Raw genomic sequence first — 18,599 nt, forward strand, 5'->3', positions numbered from 1 at the left:
CCCCCCTGGCCGCCAGTGGCCGGAAGTGACGCTCAAAGCGTTGGGCGAACGAACATGGCGCGCGCCGGAAGTGGGCGAGAAGAACGCTGTGGCTGGGACTACCAAAATGGTGAGTGCTGGGTTCGGGTGCGGGGTTGTGGCGTGGCATGGCAGGGAACTGCCTGCTCTCACTCGCGGTTCTGTCACAGCTCTTCCATGTCCTTGTTTAATTCTCCATTGTTATTATTATTGGAAGCTTTTAATGTTTAATAGGTTATTTAATAGGTTAAGCTTTTAATGTTTAATAGGTCCCCCCAGAGTGGCTGGGGGGACCCAGCTAGATGGGCTGGGTATAAATAATAAATTATTATTATTATTATTATTATTATTATCCATTGTCGACAGCTGAGCAAAAGCTTCGTTAGGCATAACTCAAACGCCTCGAGTTCGCCAGAGCGGCTCACCATGCTAGATGTTGGACAGAGACGGGGGCAAGGGAGAAACTAAGAAAGTGTTTTAAAATCCCACCAGGCGTGCTTTTAAATTCGATCCCGCTTACGAGCGCATGAAATGACTAGCTTTATCTCTGCTGTTGGGGAGGTACTTCTCAGGACTAGTGCTGTGAGGGAGCAGAAAGTGTTGGAGGGAGGGACGGGTGCTGGAGGTTGTGGGGGAGAAATAATGGCGAGTCTGCTATCCAAAAATAGTTTCACACTAACATTTAAAAAAAACCTACGCTCCTGTCTGCCCCTTACATTTATTTATTTTTTAATATGCTTCTGTCTTTGCCCCATTCTAGTCAATATACCAAATATTTCCTTTGCTACTCCTTGATGTTCTTTATAGATATTCACATTTCTGGGTAGTTCAGCTGTTGGGGTATGTGAATCCTAGAGTAATATGGAACACTGTTGGGGAGGATAGGTTTGCAGGCAGTAAACAATAAGTATGTGAATTATGTCCATCCAGTGGTTATGATTGGCTGGATCCTGCAATTGTATCTCTAAAACCTGGGGAAGCCAACTTTGGAGTGTTTTGATGAGAACCTAATTTGAGTAAAGATGTTCTTATTATGCATGTTAGATAATAAGGAACAGGATGTATGGAGTGCCTTTCCGTTACCAATAAGTTACCATAGCTACCACCCACACATATCAGGAACTGGGTCTTGTTGGTAAAAGATTTGAGTCTTGGCATCTCCTTTCTTAGATATTAAACACTGACTGTGACTGTAGTGTGCGTGGAAGAGGATGACAGGTTTTATAGTATTTTTTAAAAATAATGGTCTATTATTAATTTTTCCCTTTTAAGGGGAAACAAAAGAAAGCAAAGAAATATGCTGCCATGAAACGCATGATCAGCCTCCGTGACCAGCGCATGTAAGTCTCTTGATAATATTTATTAGTGGCAACTACTGGAGTGTAAATTCTAAGAGTTTTGCATATTTAACAAGACTGAAACACTTAACAAAGTGATCCTATACTTAAGTAAGTCCCATTGAGTCAAATTCATAATGGTAGGATTGTGTGGCGCTCCAAAATTATCTCCAAACTTTTTTTAATCTTGTGATTCTATATTGATACAATTCTTCCCAACAATAGTGTCCCTTGGTTATCTACAGTGGTTTACTGAGTAGATGGTGTGTACAAATGATTTAAAAAAATTTTTTTTTGCCACCCCTAGCAAAGAGGCAGACCGAGCAAAACCTAAAGAGAAAAAGAAGGATGATTCCAGTGCAATAAAAGAGAGAGAGGTGTAAGTATCTAATGATTTCCCATCAATTCTGTTGGCTACCTTAGTACAAAATTAGAAAGAAATCCCATTGATTATAGTAGATCAGGCATAGGCAAACTCGGCCCTCCAGATGTTTTGGGACTACAGCTCCCATCATCCCTAGCTAACAGGACCAGTGGTCAGGGATGATGGGAATTGTAGTCTCCAAACATCTGGAGGGCCGAGTTTGCCTATGCCTGTAGTAGATGTTAACTTTCAGGTGAGCATGCTCAGGACTGTGTCTTAACATGAAGACTGTTATGTGGGTGCTTTTAATTTGGCTTGGCAAACACATGTTATTATCTGGGTCATTAGCAAACTAGAGCTGATCAAGCAGGTAGTGGGAGGCACATTGCAAGTCAGTGATAAAGTGGCCAAACTTTCTTTATTTTAAGTGTTTTGCTTCTTACAAGTAGCACATATACAAATAATTGGAATAAATGATATTTGGTGTTCTGTCAAAATATTTTGAGCAGAAGGGCTTACTTAGCTGTCTCGAAAAGAAAAGACATCTACTGGGAGAAGGTTCCACAGCTTGAGGAAACGCTTTTTAAAAGCCCTTCTCTTGCTGTAAAATGTTCGTCCCTGCTGTAAAGATGATTCTGAGAATAACACCATGTGGTTGGACCTCAAGAGATGGGGATTGAAATGTAAAAGCACCCCCCCCACACACACACATACACACACACTAGAATGCTTGAGCACACTTTCAGCAGTAAATGTGACTTATTGAGTGTTTTGTCCTCTGAGGATTTTGACACATTTTTCAATACATTTTCAAGAGTTTGTAAGCTGAGAAAAAGTACTTCTGAAGTTATATGCCATTTGTGGACAGTATGTTTTGTTTCCCCCTTTGTAACTTGATTTGTCCCATGCTTGTCATTTCAGCCCTAAATATCCTTCCTGTTTGTTCTTCCAATATAATACACAACTGGGGCCTCCCTACTACATCCTGGTTGATACCAACTTCATTAATTTTTCCATTAAAGCCAAACTGGATCTGGTGCAGTCAATGATGGATTGCCTCTATGCTAAGTGTAAGTATGTGGATCTGTTACATCTTGTTCCAGGGTAACATCATTGTGATAAGTTGAGACTATAAAAAGCTCCATCAATGGTGGCACATTGTTAAGACCAAAGTAGCAGTAATGTATGAGGTTCTGGCTTTCATTATTCTTATTGTTGTTGCCATCATCATCATTTAGTGCTTTTCACTAAATGCTTTCCAGTTAGACTTAACAAGTGTATCCATCATGACTACCAGCTGTTTAAATAATCACTACTTTATTGCTAACTTTATAGTTGCATTAATGAAATAAAAAAAGTTTGCTGATTATCAGATTTTACCATAACTGTCAAAGAGGTCTTTATTAATGTTTTACTCAAAATATCAGTTAGATGCACAGAATAATACAAATAGAAATGAAAAGCAGATCAGTTAAAAGTGTGCTTTCTGTTCTGATAATTGTCAATGATTTGACTGACTTTCAGAGGGCTGCATGAATATTCATAGTTTTGAAACCTAATATTTTCTGATTTAGGAACCTGCAGGAGTTTGTTGCAATTCAGTTTGGTGATATTAAATATTTATTGTATTCCTGTAGGTATTCCGTGTATCACAGATTGTGTCATGGCTGAAATTGAGAAACTGGGGCAAAAGTATCGTGTTGCCCTAAGGTAGGGACCTATAACTGGACTCTGTTATTGAGTTTATCTAGTCTAACTTATGAATGTGGAGAACAGGGACTCTTCCTTGGGGTACAAGAGCTAGATCCCAAATCATTAAACTTGGACAGCTTGTCACTGCATCACTTCTTTTGTTCACCAGGCTGGATGTACCTTTTGAAGAAAGCAAGGCAGTTGATCTTCCCAGTCTCTTCTGGGCAGAATTCAATTCTGCCCTCCTCCTAAGTTTGTAGCTTGAGTAGGTTATCAAGTTCATAGAATAACTTCCTGGCTTGTAGATTCACCAGTTAGATCAAGGTTTCCAGAAAGCAGTTTATTGTGCTACACAAAGGAGACTGAGAAAGAATTCAAGAAGGTTTTTGTGTTCTAACAGCAGGCAGAGAACTGAATGGAGTTGGGGCCACTGGGGCGCCTTGAAAGATGGCTGCTAATAACATCTTGTCCAGCTTGCAAGAGGTAATTAGAGGCTGATATGGGGAGTACATCAGCCTCCCTTCGTCTTTTCAGGGAACCTGCTGTTGCCATAAATCACCCCCGAGTTCGGATGAAGGAGGGGGTGAGAGGCACTAGGTGGAAAGCCCTCGGGCAAGCTCAGAGCTCCCCGCCAGCTTCTTTCAGGAGCGAGCCTGGCTGCGATGTTTAAAAAGAAGAAAAGAATTGGACCAATAAATGCACATGCTTCAAGAGAAATCAGGAATGCTTTTATCTGCTAATAAATTTACCACTGAGTGAAGAAGATCAAGACGGAAGGACGAAGGACAGAAGGAACAGAGATAACACCAGAGAACTGCCGACATGTTGGTATGTAGATGGTACGAAAGGGGGGGGAAGACTTTTTTATTTTATTTTCATGTGAGTACCTGATAACCCTCCCCCTCAAAAAACCATCTCGACGACTAATTTACAAGTGGGAGTGAAAATGAACTGTGTGGAAAAAATTATATGTCTGTGAAAGATTTGGAAAGAAGTGAGTCTCTCTCAGTGACGCAATAAGAAATGCTTCGATGCGTAGGCAGATCTCGGCTGCAAGATGGATGGTCTAGGGAGGAAGAACCGCTTGGATATCAGGCTGGAATCGTAAATCAGAAAGGGCTGTTATCCTCCTGGAAGACTAATTATGAGGCAGCGGGTCTGGAAAGTAAACGAGTGGACATTTAGACTGTATTTCACCGGAATGACAGGATGGAGTGTCTGCTCAAAAACATGATGGTTGGAATTGTGGACATACGAGAAAGCATTATAAAACCCACACAGAGACAAAATAAGACTGTTCCTTTCAATCCACTTGTGGAGAAAACTCGGAGGTGACAGAAAAGGAAAATGAATAAATGACAAATATGAGAAGATGGGACTGGAAACATCATTAGCAGCATGAATTTGGATCTTTGGATTCCTGACGATCGAGGAGCATGGGTACCCCCCACAAAAAAAAAATTTAATTTGGAAAACATTTGGACTTTATGATGTGTATTGATATAATTTGGACTAATTGGTATGATATGTTTAATTTGGCAAACGGAAACTTAATAAAAATTATTGAAGGGGAAAAAAAAGAATTGAATGGAGTTTGACTTGTACTTCAGTTTACTCTCCGCCTCTCACATGCCCCCAAATCTGCTTCAGGGGGTCTTACAATCCTCCAGACTCTGATATTAAGGGTGTGAGTGGGGGAAGGGGAAGAGGAGGTTCAGTCGTGTGCATGAAATTTGTTGCATGAGCACTGGATATAACCCCAAGTGTATGCCTGGGAGAAGGGTTTGAAGCTTCCTATTATTCAATTTGCTGGAGGCCAGGCAGTTAGCATACCCAGGCAATACATCTGACAGGCAGGATGACAGTCAGAAATAAAGGTTAAGCTGAGAATAGCAACCTACAGATTTGGGGTATACCTAGTGAGGAAAAGACAGAAATTGTTTTTCTTCTAGGTATCTTTTAATTCTTCTAATTATGTCAGTTGGCCCAATGCTATCTTAATTCTCTGTTTGATTATATTACAGGATAGCAAAAGACCCACGATTTGAACGCTTGCCCTGCACTCACAAAGGGACCTATGCTGATGACTGTTTGGTGCAGAGGGTCACTCAGGTACCTCTACCTCCAGAAATGTCTCTTCTCTAGGCATGCAGATGTATGTAGAACTGCTTAATTTGCTGAAATTAATGACCTGAATGAAGCTGACATTCAATTGAAGCTGTCTTGTAGCTGATATTGCCTACAGTGGTACCTCAGTTTAAGAGCTTAATTCATTCTGGAGGTCTGTTCTTAACCTGAAACTGTTCTTAACCTGAAGCACCACTTTAGCTAATGGAGCTTCCTGCTTCCGCTGCACAATTTCTGTTCTCATCCTGAAGCAAAGTTCTTAAACCAAGGTACTATTTCTGGGTTAGCGGAGCCTGTAACCTGAAGCGTATGTAACCCGAGGTACCACTGTATTTTGGAAGGAGATGCCACTGCTACAAACAGTTGATAGTAACAGAGGAGATCCTGTCTTCTCAGCTCTTCAGGACATGTCCTTGGAGATACTATATTTTAAGGGAGGGAGATTTGATGTTTGTCTAAAAACTTTTTCCCTCTGGAAATTTGTATCCTCTGGCACTCCATGGCCAAAGGAAAGACAGCATTTGATTCATTTCTCAGTTACGAGATTATCCTCTTTTCTTGCAGCACAAGTGTTACATAGTGGCTACTGTAGACAGAGACCTCAAGCGGAGAATACGGAAGATCCCGGGAGTCCCAATAATGTATATATCAAACCACAGGTAGGTGAGCTCCCTCTTGAGAGTAATATTCTGACAAAACTAAATTGCAGTTTATTTTGTTATAGTGTATTTTGAAACTTTGCCTGTTGTTTTATAGATAGTCTACCTATATAACGGAAGGGCTTAATAGTAATAAGAAAACCACAACACAAGTGGAAGAATGCTAATGTGTTCATATCCTGCTGCTCAAACTGAAAGAAAGCCTAAGTACAGGCAGTTCCTCTTTCGTATGCTACTGCACACAGACACAGCGCCAGGAACCTGGAAGTGGCTGGAAGTACGTGGCTCCTGAGAAGACCCTTCCCAGAACCTGAGTAGGATGTCCATGGAGGGTCTTCTCATGAGCCAGAGGCGCAGTGGGGCTTTGTTGAGGTTGCTCGGCTCCCCCGCTTAACAGCCGACCTGCGGGAAAGTTGCTGCTGCTGCTGCTGCACTACCCTGTACATCAGCTGTTCTGCGTGGAGGCTGAGCAGCCTCAACAAGGAGTCTCTTACCAGAGCCCAAACAGGACGTTCTCTTCAAGCTCTGGAGTCTCCTCGCTAGCCACAAGGACACTTCAGGGTGCTCCCCACTTATGTGCGATGGGGCTGGACCGTAACCTCTGTGTAAGTGGGGAGTCGCCTGTATATGTAACTGCATTTATTCATACACATAAATGTTTGATGTTACCACTCCCTTCTGCCCCTAACTCTGTTATCCACTGTAGTTCATTGGTAGAGCACATACTTTGTATGCAAAGGGTCCCGTGTTCAATTCCTGGTGTCTTAATGTAGGGCTAGGAAAAACTCTTGCCCAAAACTCTGGTGAGCTGTTGCCAGTCATCTTTGATGATAATGAGTTAAATAGACCCAACGGTCTAATATAGTTTGAGACAGCTTCCTATGTTCCTATTAAATCAAGATTTGCAAGCTCCTTGGAGCAAAGCCTGTCTTCTTGCTTTTTATTAGTCTTTAAAGAACTACTCATTGGCGATGCTATATAAGTAATAACAAGGGCTATGTCAAGTAAAAGTTAATACATCATTATTTATATAGTTCTTTATAGACCAAAAAAAAAAAAGAAGACTGGTCCCTGGCTCCAAAAGCTCGCAGTTCTCATGTCCTTGTTTATTGTTTGCTCTCTTCCCATCAAAGCAGAAAGTGGCATACAAGAGATTTCCAGGTGGTGACCAGACCCATGCCTGCTTACCTTCAGAAAGATGGTTGCCTTGTGGGCCTTCAGATCACTATAGCAAAGGGTTTTATGGATTCGAGCTTACTTAATCAAATGCAATCAAATAATGCCAGCAAATGCAGTGGCACCCTTATTGTGTTTTCACTGCATTCCATGGTGGGTTTATGATAGACTACTGACCAAAATGCTTCATTCATTCTAGATATAACATTGAGCGGATGCCTGATGACTATGGAGCCCCCCGATTTTAACCACCTGTTGAAAAGCATCCAAGATATGTCTGCTGGGTCCAACTGCCAATTTTTACAACATTGGGCCTGTTACAAGGTTCCTGTTTCTAATTTATTTCCTGCAGTGTTTGAAGCTGAACTGATTTTTTCAAACTTGTCTCTTCGAGAAAAATCATGTGACCTGTACCCTTGCTATGTGTTCCAGAATAAATATTCATTATTGTTTAGAAATTGGCTTTTGAGAATTTCTCTTTTTTTTATCTAAGTCCTTTCTCAAGTTGCAAATATTTCAGTTGGGGTTTCCCATGACAAAAAGTTGGGAAGGTTACTTTTGGTGGGGTTATGCAGAAATATGGTAATTTGCCAAACACTCCTGAGTAAGTTTAGCAGTCAGTCATAAGACTATCCTCTTGTGGATCAGGAATTAGTTGAGTCACAGGAAGCAAAAAGTCAGAATAAATGGACAGTTCTCTGAATAGAGAGAGGTAGAAAGTGGATTTCCCCTGAGATCGGTATTGGGACCAGTGTTTTTTAACTCGTTCATTTAGAACTGAACAGTGAGGAGGCCAAATTTGCTGATGATACTAAATTGTTCAAGGTCATTAAAACAAGAAGAGGTTGAAAAGAGCTCCAAAATGACCTCTCCAAACCAAGCGAATGGGCTTTAGAAGGGCAAGCACCTTTCAATGTAAATAAGGGTAAAGTGATGCATATTAGGGGTGACAGACCAGATAGCTTGATGAACTGGAGGTGACAGACCAGATAGCTTGATGAAGTTGTTGACCTAGTGTGTGGTGGCCGTGAAAAAGGTAAATTCCATTCTAGGGATCATTAGGAAAGGAATTGAAGATAAAACTGTGATTATAGAAATCTTTGGTGTAACCACATTTGGAATATTGTGTAAAGTTCTGGTCACCTCATCTCAAAAAGGATATTGCAGTTGAAAAAAGGGCAACCAAGACGATCAATGGTCTGGAAACCAAGCCTTATGAGGATCAGTTGAAAGGAGATGGGTGAGGAGACTGAGAGGGAGCTATGATAGCCATCTTCAAATATCTAAAGGGTCACATGGAAGAGTGAACAAGTTTGTTTTCTCCTGGTCTGGAGGGTAGGACTCGAACCAATGGCTTCAAGTTACAAGAAAGGAAATTCCAACTAAACATCAGGAAGAATTTTCTGACAGTGAGAGCTGTTTGACAGTGGAACGATCTCCCTCGTGAGGTTGTGGGCTCTCCTTCCCTGGAGGTTTTTAAGCAGAGGTAGGATGGCCATCTGTCATGGGTGCTTTAGCTGTGATTCCTGCACTGCAGGGGGTTGAACTGGAGAACCCTTGGGGGTCCCTTCCAACTCTACAATTCTATGATTTTAGGGAAATGCCAACCTCAGCACTCCCTCAGCATCTGAAATGTGCCCACTAATCCCAAAAGGTTGGTGGCCCAATGTGAGTTGGAAGGACGGTAATGTTTTTGTTTCTTTCAGTTGCCAAAGTAATGCAGGATCCATCTTGCTCTGGTCCTACTTGTGGGCTTCTCAGAAGCATCTAGTTGCCCACTTCCAGAACAGAATGCTGAACAAGTTCCACAAGGTTGGCATCACTTATATTTCCAAATAATGAAATCATACCAATAAAAAACCGGTATGGAAGGGGAGGGGCATATTTGATGGACGTTATTATAAAAGCTGAAGTTCTGCGACAAGGCTACAGGCTTGTTCCAGGCGACATAGTCCTGCCTTGGCCAAGGCGTTCTCGCAGGGAGCGCCCAGTTTGTTGCTCCGTGGAGTCAGTTGCCTGGGGCCGGACCGGAAACACTCTATCTTGAGGAAGTCGCTCTCTATGACTCCGGCTATCCACGCAGGCGCAGTGGACCGCACGCGACCCCGTCGCCACCCGCCGCTTTCGCGGCCTGTGTTTAGGCGCCGCCGCCGCCGCTGCCGCCTCCTGAGAACCGCTTCCCGGCTCCATGTTCCCGGCGTGGGGTTTGTACGGGGCGGCCCCTGGGGCTTACCCTCCCCCGCCCACCATGATGCCTCCGCCGCCAATGGCCGGGCCTCCTCCGGCGGTGCTGCCTAGCGCCATGCCGCCGCCGGCTCTGGGCAGCTACGCGGCTTCGTCGGCGGCTCCTGGCGCCGCGACGGCCGCCGCCGGCACGTCCGGCTTCCTGAGCCTGCAGGAGCAGCACCTGGTCCAGCTGCAGCAGCTCCAGCAAATGCACCAGAAGCAGCTGCAGTCGGTGTTGTTAGGCGGGCCTCCCCCGCCACCCGGCGGGCCTCCCCCGAGCCTGCCGCCGCCGCCGCCGCTGCCCAGCGCTGCTCCCCCCGCCGCTTCCTGGCAGCCGCCGCTGCCCCAAGGGCCGCCCTCGGCGCGCAGCTATCCGAAGCCGTTCAAGCACCGCGAGCCCTCGCCGCCGCCTCTCCCGCGGGACGCGCTGCTCCACAATGCCCCGAGGCCTCCCCTGCCTCTCGGAGAGGATGTCAAGGAGCCGCCTCGGGATGAGTGGAAGCCCCATGGCCCCGTGGCCAGCCCTCGCATGGATATGGACATGGACCTGTCCTCTCCGCCACAGTCACCTGCCCAGCCGTACATGCCCCCAGGACCCTCCCTTGAGACGGACCCTTACATGTCTCAGGCTCTGCCGCCACAGAACTCCTCGTCGCAGCCCTACCAGCCCCGTTCGAAGTTGCCGAAGGCAGCTCCACGCACCTTTTCGGAACACCCTCCTCCAGCCGTTTCTCAGCCTTACCAGTCCCAGGCTTACCCACCCACGCCCCAGACCTCAGCTTGCCAACCGGGCCAGCCCGTTACTCCATCCGACTCGCGCTTCGCCCCATCCCAGATTCCTCAGCCTGCTCTTGAACCTCAGGAGTTAAGACAAGGCAGTGGTCCAGACATAGATATTAGGTGTGAGCGACAGCAAGCCGCCCTGCACGCAGACCCCTCCACAATGACCGCCCAGGTAAGACTGATGTGCCCGCCCTAGTTTGAATAGCTTGATAGGACCCAGGGGTGAGATGTGCATAGGTGGGAGTTGGAGTAAGATAAAATTGACAAGATGGAATAGCAGGTTCTCATTTAAATAGGAGGCATCTTGGTTAAAATTAGGTCATAAGGTCTAAAGCAAAGATAACTGACCTCCCACCCAGGAGCCTAGTCTTGACTAGACCCATGAGAGAGACCTCACCAGTTTTGATGGTGGTTAAAAAGTGCACACAATCCTGGATGAAAAGAGAGGAGGGATTTTAAACTGCCCAACCCAATGCCCTGATGATGCAAATTATCTCCTTCCTGGTTATCAGAATGGCCATCTGATGAGTGGGGAGGAGCTGCTGGCATTCCTACTTTCATTTATTGCTGAGTTATTTCTTTTCTACTGTCATATTGGGGCTGCTTGATAAATTATGCTTTTCCCAAACAAAAAAGGACTTTTGTGTAGGAAATGTGAAAACTCACAGGTTAGCGCCATGTGGGCGCTAAGTCTGCCTGGACAAGCATGCATAAGTTCATATCTTCTCTCTGAAGGAAGTGCTTTCATTTTAGAAAACAGTAACAAATAAATTGGCTTTAATGCACCTTTATATTTTTTTGTTTCAAAAAGTGGATGGGGGGGGCTTAATAGAAGCTAAGAAGCCTCAGGCCTAGAACATTGGGTTTTTGTTTGTCTTTTTAAGAAACTGAGTGCCTCAGAGTTAAGCGGAAATCTTTTCAACTCTGAAAATCACAGGCAGTCCCATGTGTTGGGGACTAAGAAAGCACTTCTGAGAAGGCTTGTGCTGCAATTCCTTTCCTTTTTTGATTTGAAATAAGATTCATTTCCTCCTTTAGGAGCAGAGCGAGTATGATTTGAACATGTTGCTCATTCACAGCAAGCCATGGTTTGTTTCTAACTATGATTTTTGTGGCATTTGAAAGGGGCTGGTATAGAATTATGTACCTTGGATTGTGATGTAACCATTTCACTCCCTGGGGCTCCATGTCCATTTCAGTCACTCACAATTGATGAGGGAATGACAGCAGTGATTTTATTTTCCTATTTAGTTACCTTCAGAAAAGGTAACTCAACCTGATAAATAGTCATAGGATTGCTGTCAGTGGTATACCATGCAGTTCCAGTGCATACTTTACTATAAGGGAGAATGCTGGAGGGGAAAATAACACATGTGATATTTGCCTGTGTGTTTTCTACTATTCTCTGAACTCTGTGGTATTCTTGTTCCATGCATATATAGCTACTATTAATAATTATTGTGGTGCTTTGTTTATAACTGTACAAAAGGGAATTAGCACTTAGGCACACGTATCCAGGCAGACTTGCCACCCCATAATGATCTAACATTAATTTTACAATTCCTGTGAAAAATACATGAGAGTATATGAGAAGTGGAAAAGAAAGGGGTGCCTTTCTTTGAAGCCTTTTGCAGAGCAGATCTGTAATTTCTTCATGTAACAGTTGAAAATTTCTAAGATAGAAAGAATGAAAAATGTATACTTCATTGATGCTAGTATCCTGTGAGGTTGGAGCAGGGATTCAGAATGGTGCATGCTCAGATTCTTCTTTCTCCTTCTATGCAATTTGTTTAAGCTCAGTTATGTGTAAGGCAGGGAGAAAAAGGGATATGTCCTAACTTTTATGTTACATTGTACAGTACATTTTCATTTGTATTTGTTTAAAATTTTGATTGCTGAGAGTAAGCCAGTTTGTGAGCCAGTTCTCAAGCCAGTTTTCAGATCTTTAATTGTAAGATTTCTATACCAAGTGATAGGGGTAGATTACTGACCTGTTAGTTGAGTCATCATAATAATTTATTATTTTTTATTTTTTATACCCCGCCCATCTGGCTGGGTTTCCCCAGCCACTCATATCATTTTATCATATTTATAAAATCATTTCTTAAGCTATTAGGAAGTCAAATCTTACTAATAATTAGTCAGCGGATCAGCTGTATTCTTACTGCTTCTGGTAGAAGGAGGGGTAGCAGTCTAAACCTGCACTTTCTGCCCTTCCATTGTCTCCTGGGGTGAATTTAGTTATTATACCTGCATGTTGGGTGGTGTAAATTATGTCAGGTTCTGTGGGTGGGAGTGGAACCAATGAATAGACAGTGTTAGGATGCAGTGCAATTTTGTTATCTCTCTCCATGCCTTCAACATACCCATTCACCACCCCCCTTGACAGAACCCTTCTTTTGTCTTTTACACTGACATGCTTCTACTGGTTTAATTTGGGGAGATATACCATTTCCTAACTACTGTATCTGGGGGTAAGGATTGCATTGTATGTCCCATTGATCTCAGTGAGACTTTCTCAATAAAAAACACAGGGGATTGGGGCTGTTCTGGTCGCTCAGACAGAAAACAGGAATTTTGAGGAAAAGGGAAATTAGATACATGCAGTATTGGCTGTACTGGCACATCTTTAATTTTTCCGCAATCAGTAGTTGCCCAGATATTTACAGTATAAACTTTATATAGTGTAAGTAATCCTGATAGGGAGACCATATATCTATGTGACCCAATCATATTCTATGTGTTCTGTAGTCTACTATGAAAAATGAATAAAGAGGGGGTTTTCATGTTAATCAGTTTCACAGATAAATAAATGTTATTAGAAATGAGTGCATGTGGACATGTGTACACATCACAATCATCACAGTTTTAAATAATTAACCAGAAAACAGAAATGGCCAATCTATAATAACTGATGACTTCAGAGGTATCAGCAGAGGATTCTCTCTATATAATTTTGCTTTCAAAACTTAAGAAAGCAAAATTTCTGCAGGCTTTTTTTAAAGACCTGAATCCTCCCCACAAGAGAATGAGAATAGCTCCAAAGAAAGGGAGAAATGTTTTATTGACCTCTTTGAAACACTTATCATAAATACAATTTTTAAATGTTTGTAGAATTTATTTAAACATCACCTTCCTTTAAGCAAAGAATCAGGAAATGGTGAAAAATTAGTATTACAGCAGAGATGGGTCTTTGTAGCTACAGAGTACAGTAATTGGAGTGAAGCTACAAAGCAACTACAGATTAAGACAAAGCCAACCATGCATTTCTCCATATTTTAGCATACATCTAAGCAGCATTTCGACATCCAACATGTTCTAAAATGCCGGTATTCTCCCTGTGTTTATGCATATTTTGAAAGAAAACAAATACAGTTGGTGCCTTTAGCACCAACAGATGCTGAAGAAAAATTGGGCTACAACAGACCCAGGGCAGACAAAATGGTAAATCTGAAGCAGATTGAAAGTGTAACCTACACAATGGTGTTTTTTACTGTAGAATCTGGGGGGAAACATGTTCCTTGTTTAAGCAAGCATATAAGCACATAATAATAATAATAATAATAATAATAATAATAATAATAATTTATTATTTATACCCCGCCCATCTGGCTGGGCCTCCCCAGCCACTCTGGGTGGCTTCCATAGAAACCAAAAATACAGGAAAATATCACACGTTAAAAACTTCCCTGAACAGGGCTGCCTTAAGATGTCTTCTGAATGTCAGGTAGTTGTTTATCGCTTTGACATCTGCTGGAAGGGCGTTCCACAGGGCAGGCGCCACTACCAAGAAGGCCCTCTGCCTGGTTCCCTGTAGCTTTGCTTCTCGCAATGAGGGAACCGCCAGAAGGCGCTCGGCGCTGGACCTCAGCGTCCGGGCAGAATGATGGGGGTGGAGACGCTCCTTCAGGTATACTGGACCGAGGCCGTTTAGGGCTTTAAAGGTCAGCACCAACACTTTGAATTGTGCTCGGAAACGTACTGGGAGCCAATGTAGGTCTTTCAAGACCGGTGTTATATGGTCTCGGCGGCCGCCCCCAGTCACCAGTCTAGCATTCTGGATTAGTTGTAGTTTCCGAGTCACCTTCAAAGGTAGCCCCACATAGAGTGCATTGCAGTAGTCCAAGCGGGAGATAACCAGAGCATGCACCACTCTGGCGAGACAGTCCGCAGGCAGATAGGGTCTCAGCCTACGTACCAGATGGAGCTGGTAAACAGCTGCCCTGGACACAGATTTGACCTGTGCCTCCATGGACAGCTGTGAGTCCAAAATGACTCCCAGGCTGCACACCTGATCCTTCAGGGGCACAGTTACCCCATTCAGGACCAGGGAATCCTCCACACCTGCCCGCCTCCTGTCCCCCAAAAACAGTACTTCTGTCTTGTCAGGATTCAACCTCAATCTGTTAGCCGCCATCCATCCTCCAACCGCCTCCACACAGGACCTTCACCGCCTTCACTGGTTCTGATTTAAAAGAGAGGTAGAGCTGGGTATCATCCGCATACTGATGAACACCCAGCCCAAACCTCCTGATGATCTCTCCCAGCGGCTGCATGTAAATGTTGAAAAGCATGGGGGAGAGGACAGAACCCTAAGGCCCAGGGGTCTGAACACTCATCCCCCACCACCACTTTCTGAACACGGCCCAGGAGGAAGGAGCGGAACCACTGTATGACAGTGCCCCCAGCTCCCAGCCCCTCAAGACGGTCCAGAAGGATGTTATGGTCGATGGTATCAAATGCCGCTGAGAGATCCAGCAGAACTAGGAAACAGCTCTCACCTTTGTCCCTAGCCCGCCGGAGATCATCAACCAGTGCGACCAAGGCAGTTTCAGTCCCATGATGAGGCCTGAATCCCGACTGGAAGGGATCCAAATGGTCCGCTTCTTCCAGGCGTGCCTGGAGTTGTTCGGCAACCGCTCGCTCAATCACCTTGCCCGAGAATGGAAGATTTGAGACTGGGCGATAGTTGGTCATTGTGGCCGCATCTAAAGATGGTTTTTTAAGAAGCGGTTTAATAACCGCCTCTTTCAGCGGGTCTGGGAAGGCTCCCTCACGGAGGGAAGCATTCACCACCCCACGAAGCCCATCGCCCAGTCCTTCCCGGCTAGCTTTTATAAGCCAGGATGGGCAAGGATCAAGGAGACAGGTGGTTGGTTTCACTCGTCCAAGTCTCTGTTACACATGCCAGGTCAAGTCCTCCATCCATGATCAAGTCATGGATGGCAGTGGTCTTATGAATCATTGACCTGGCATTGCACGGCAGCACCTTCAGGTCATGTGGGTATCCCTTGCTGATTCTAGTATCCATCCGGTCAGGACCAGACCCGGAGGTAGGAATAGTCCTCAGACAACAACTAAACCTGCCCCCTCTGTAATGACATGGTCTAGTCTTAGCGTAACTCCTCCTCCTACCCGTGATCACTAAGATCGGTTGTCCCACTGCATCCCCCCCTGTGGAACATGCCCCAGCCATTTTGTGGGCTGGGGCCCACTCCCCGGCAGCCCTGACCCCTCCCCCTAAGAACAAAATAACACCTTAAACAAACAAACAAAACCAATAAAACAATACAAACAAAAAAAATGTAAAAATTACAAAAACATCAAAATAAAAAAAAATAATTCCCCAAGCCCAACCAAACATCCATCCCACCCCCACCCCCCACATACAAAAAATCCAAAAGAAATTTTTTAAAAACATTTTAAAAACACTCTGTCTAATATCATTGGTTTGTACAGGTCATTGTAATGCTTAAAAATTTGGTGTTGGGTTCTTGCTGAGCTTCTTGCACTTATGGGACAACAGGGATGTATGTATTAATGTCCCCACTTGTGCAAAGCGTGCTTAGGAGGGTCACCATGGGCCAGACCAGCTCGCTTCTGAGAATGTTAGAAATTGGCCAAGCGCATTTTGCGACTGTTACCAGTCCATTTGCAACCACATGGAGATTGCTGGATACTAGATTGGTGACTGGGGAAATCAAAATGTCACGTGAAGGATCTGGAATGTTTTCTTTAAATCTTGAATTTGTTTTATTCTGAATTGCTTTATCTGATGTTCCACTTTGAGATTTATTCTGAAACAATGTACAGCTTAGATAAAACAGTATAAATCACAGTACAAAAGTAATTTTAAAACTATAAACCCCATTTTTCTGTTATTTATATATGAATTTATTTGAAACTTTCTTGCCCTGCCCTTCTGACAATACTGTACCCTAGGCCAGATTGAAAAACAGAATCAGTCATAATGAAAGGAAGTAAAATAAAGGAAACATGGACACTCGATGTTTAAGCAAAAATGATAAAAATGTTATGATTATTGACAGATTAAAGGCCACCAATTACAAAACCATTCCATAATTAAAATCCTATTAAAGGCCTATATTTTCATTGTGCCTTTTGATCCTTACTCCAAAAGAATAGCTGTAGCAACCTGGGGTCGTATCCAGTGCTGTGCCAGAAAATTTCCTCTTGTGGAATGGGACCTCCCCTTCCTTCTGTGTACCCCCAAAATTTATTTCAGAGGGTTCTCCAATTCTCTCAAGCAGACTTTGAGGGCACACAGGGGCTTGCTGGTGTGGCAGAAGAAGGAGGATAACTTACATTGTGCATTCAGAAGTCTGCTGAACAAACGAGACTGCAGTGTTGGATGCTACTCTTGGTTTTTTCAAAAGTAGGTCCAAGTGTCCTTTGAAAATGAGGCACATTTGCCATTTTTCAGTGGTTAATGTAGCTTTCTTTCTAGGATATGACCTTGTCTCTTAAGCCGAGATACTACTGTACTTCTCATCTTTTTTTGTTATAGGAACAGCAGCAATTTTGGTATCAACAGCATCTGCTTACTCTGCAGCAAAAGGCAAAAGCACATGCACTGGGACAGCAGCTGCCATCAGGTCTAGGAGTGGTAAATGATGCTCCTGAGCAGAGGCAAGAAGAAAGGGAAATACCCATTTCTGATGTGCTTTCTGACCCCCCTTTGCTTTCTGAGCCCAAATTACTGCAGCCCAAAGGTGATGACCTTCCTTTGTCATCTGTTGAGCCGAAGGTATGCTGTGCACAGAGGTGTCATTATGTGTTGTGTTCATTCTTTTGTCATTTCAGATTGTCTGGAAGGACTGATTGAAAAAAATAGGGCCCTGGTGCAGTAGGCTTAGAACACAGGGATGATTTATGAGAACTTTTGCTGATCAGTTGTGGTTTACATGGCCCTGATGCAAGCCTTAAAGACAACAGTCATTGGGTTTATGTGCTTTTCTTAACAAAGTATTGAAGTTTTTTTAAAATACATTTCATAGCAAGTGTATAAATCTTCCTTGCATCTTCAGCATAGGTTGAGGAGATAAATGTAAATGAATCAGAAATGAACTGCAAGTCCCTATAAAGATCTCTGTGGGATCCATTGTCCCTCTGTTCTGTAAATGGTGACCCTGTAGTAGAGCACATGTTTTGCTAGCAAATGGCTGGCCGTTTTGACGTCCAGTTCAGAATGTTTAGCGTTCTGTCATGTGGAGTTTAATCATCTTGTGAAAATGCCGTGTGCATTGGGGGATGTCTGTATGTGGAGTGGAAAGTCTCAAAGAAGGTAACGCTATTCAAAGTTTCTTTTGGGTATCTTCATTACTTGAAGGTACCAAACGATAACACAGTATAATTATTTGTGCTTCTGTGTTGACTTTGCGTTCAGGAAGAAGTTGCATTACATATTTCCAACACTGTAAAACAATAACATCTCCATATTAGGATCAAGCTTTAAGACCATAAGGGTTGCCATGCTGGAGCAAACCATAATTCACAGAGATAAGTCTAGTCTTATTTATCCACTGTGAATCAGACAATGCTGGTGATAGGCACCTTGTATTTCCTCCCCACCCTGCCTGGCAGCATCTCATACAGAGAGAGAGAGACTGACTGACTCTGTATCATGGATACTGTTTACTTGTCAAGTTACTACATTTTCACAAGTTTGTTCTCCATGAATTAGTCTTCTCCTTTTATAAAGTCATCTCAACCAGTGACTGTCTTTATTTCCTGAGTAGTTGCAGCCAGATTGGGTGCCACTAGTATGCATATAATAAGGTTATAGTTTTTTGAAATTATACGCATCACATTTTGCTTACATGGAATCTTAGGTACTTGTATTTTAATCCTTATTTTCCATTTTGGATAAATTCTTTTTAAAGCTTTTCACAACTGCCTGGGATTTTACCATCCTAA

At 43.4% G+C, this 18,599-nt stretch overlaps 2 protein-coding genes across 5 annotated transcripts in view; both read left to right on the forward strand.

The window, feature by feature from the left end:
* Positions 1–41: 41 nt before the first annotated feature.
* On the forward strand, positions 42–7,831 carry FCF1 (FCF1 rRNA-processing protein). Its single transcript, XM_083621067.1, has 8 exons — positions 42–109; positions 1,291–1,358; positions 1,663–1,734; positions 2,641–2,789; positions 3,357–3,429; positions 5,436–5,523; positions 6,103–6,197; positions 7,573–7,831. Exons 1-8 carry the CDS (start codon positions 107–109, stop codon positions 7,619–7,621), a joined length of 597 nt encoding a protein of 198 aa, XP_083477193.1. The 5' UTR covers positions 42–106; the 3' UTR covers positions 7,622–7,831.
* Positions 7,832–9,439: 1,608 nt separating this feature from the next.
* Positions 9,440–18,599, forward strand: part of YLPM1 (YLP motif containing 1) — a 50,988-nt gene continuing 41,828 nt past the window's right edge. For 2 of the 4 annotated variants that reach the window (XR_014546893.1, XM_083608654.1), the window contains exons 1-2: positions 9,442–10,554; positions 17,191–17,430. Coding sequence is in view for 2 of the 4 variants with exons in the window: in XM_083608654.1 (XP_083464780.1) it covers positions 9,562–10,554; positions 17,191–17,430 (1,233 nt within the window). In the remaining 2 variants the exon portion in view is untranslated. Of the gene's footprint in view, positions 10,555–17,190; positions 17,431–18,599 lie in introns of all 4 variants that reach the window. The other 2 variants (XR_014546892.1, XM_083608655.1) reach the window with 1 other exon arrangement.

Source organism: Podarcis filfolensis, assembly GCF_964270895.1.
Source record: "Podarcis filfolensis genome assembly, chromosome: 1".
Taxonomy (NCBI): domain Eukaryota; kingdom Metazoa; phylum Chordata; class Lepidosauria; order Squamata; family Lacertidae; genus Podarcis; species Podarcis filfolensis.

Coding starts and splice junctions, on each gene's coding strand:
- FCF1 (XM_083621067.1), top strand. Junction 1,735..2,640: donor GCAATAAAAGAGAGAGAGGT/GTAAGTATCTAA, acceptor TTGTCATTTCAG/CCCTAAATATCCTTCCTGTT. Junction 5,524..6,102: donor TGGTGCAGAGGGTCACTCAG/GTACCTCTACCT, acceptor CTTTTCTTGCAG/CACAAGTGTTACATAGTGGC.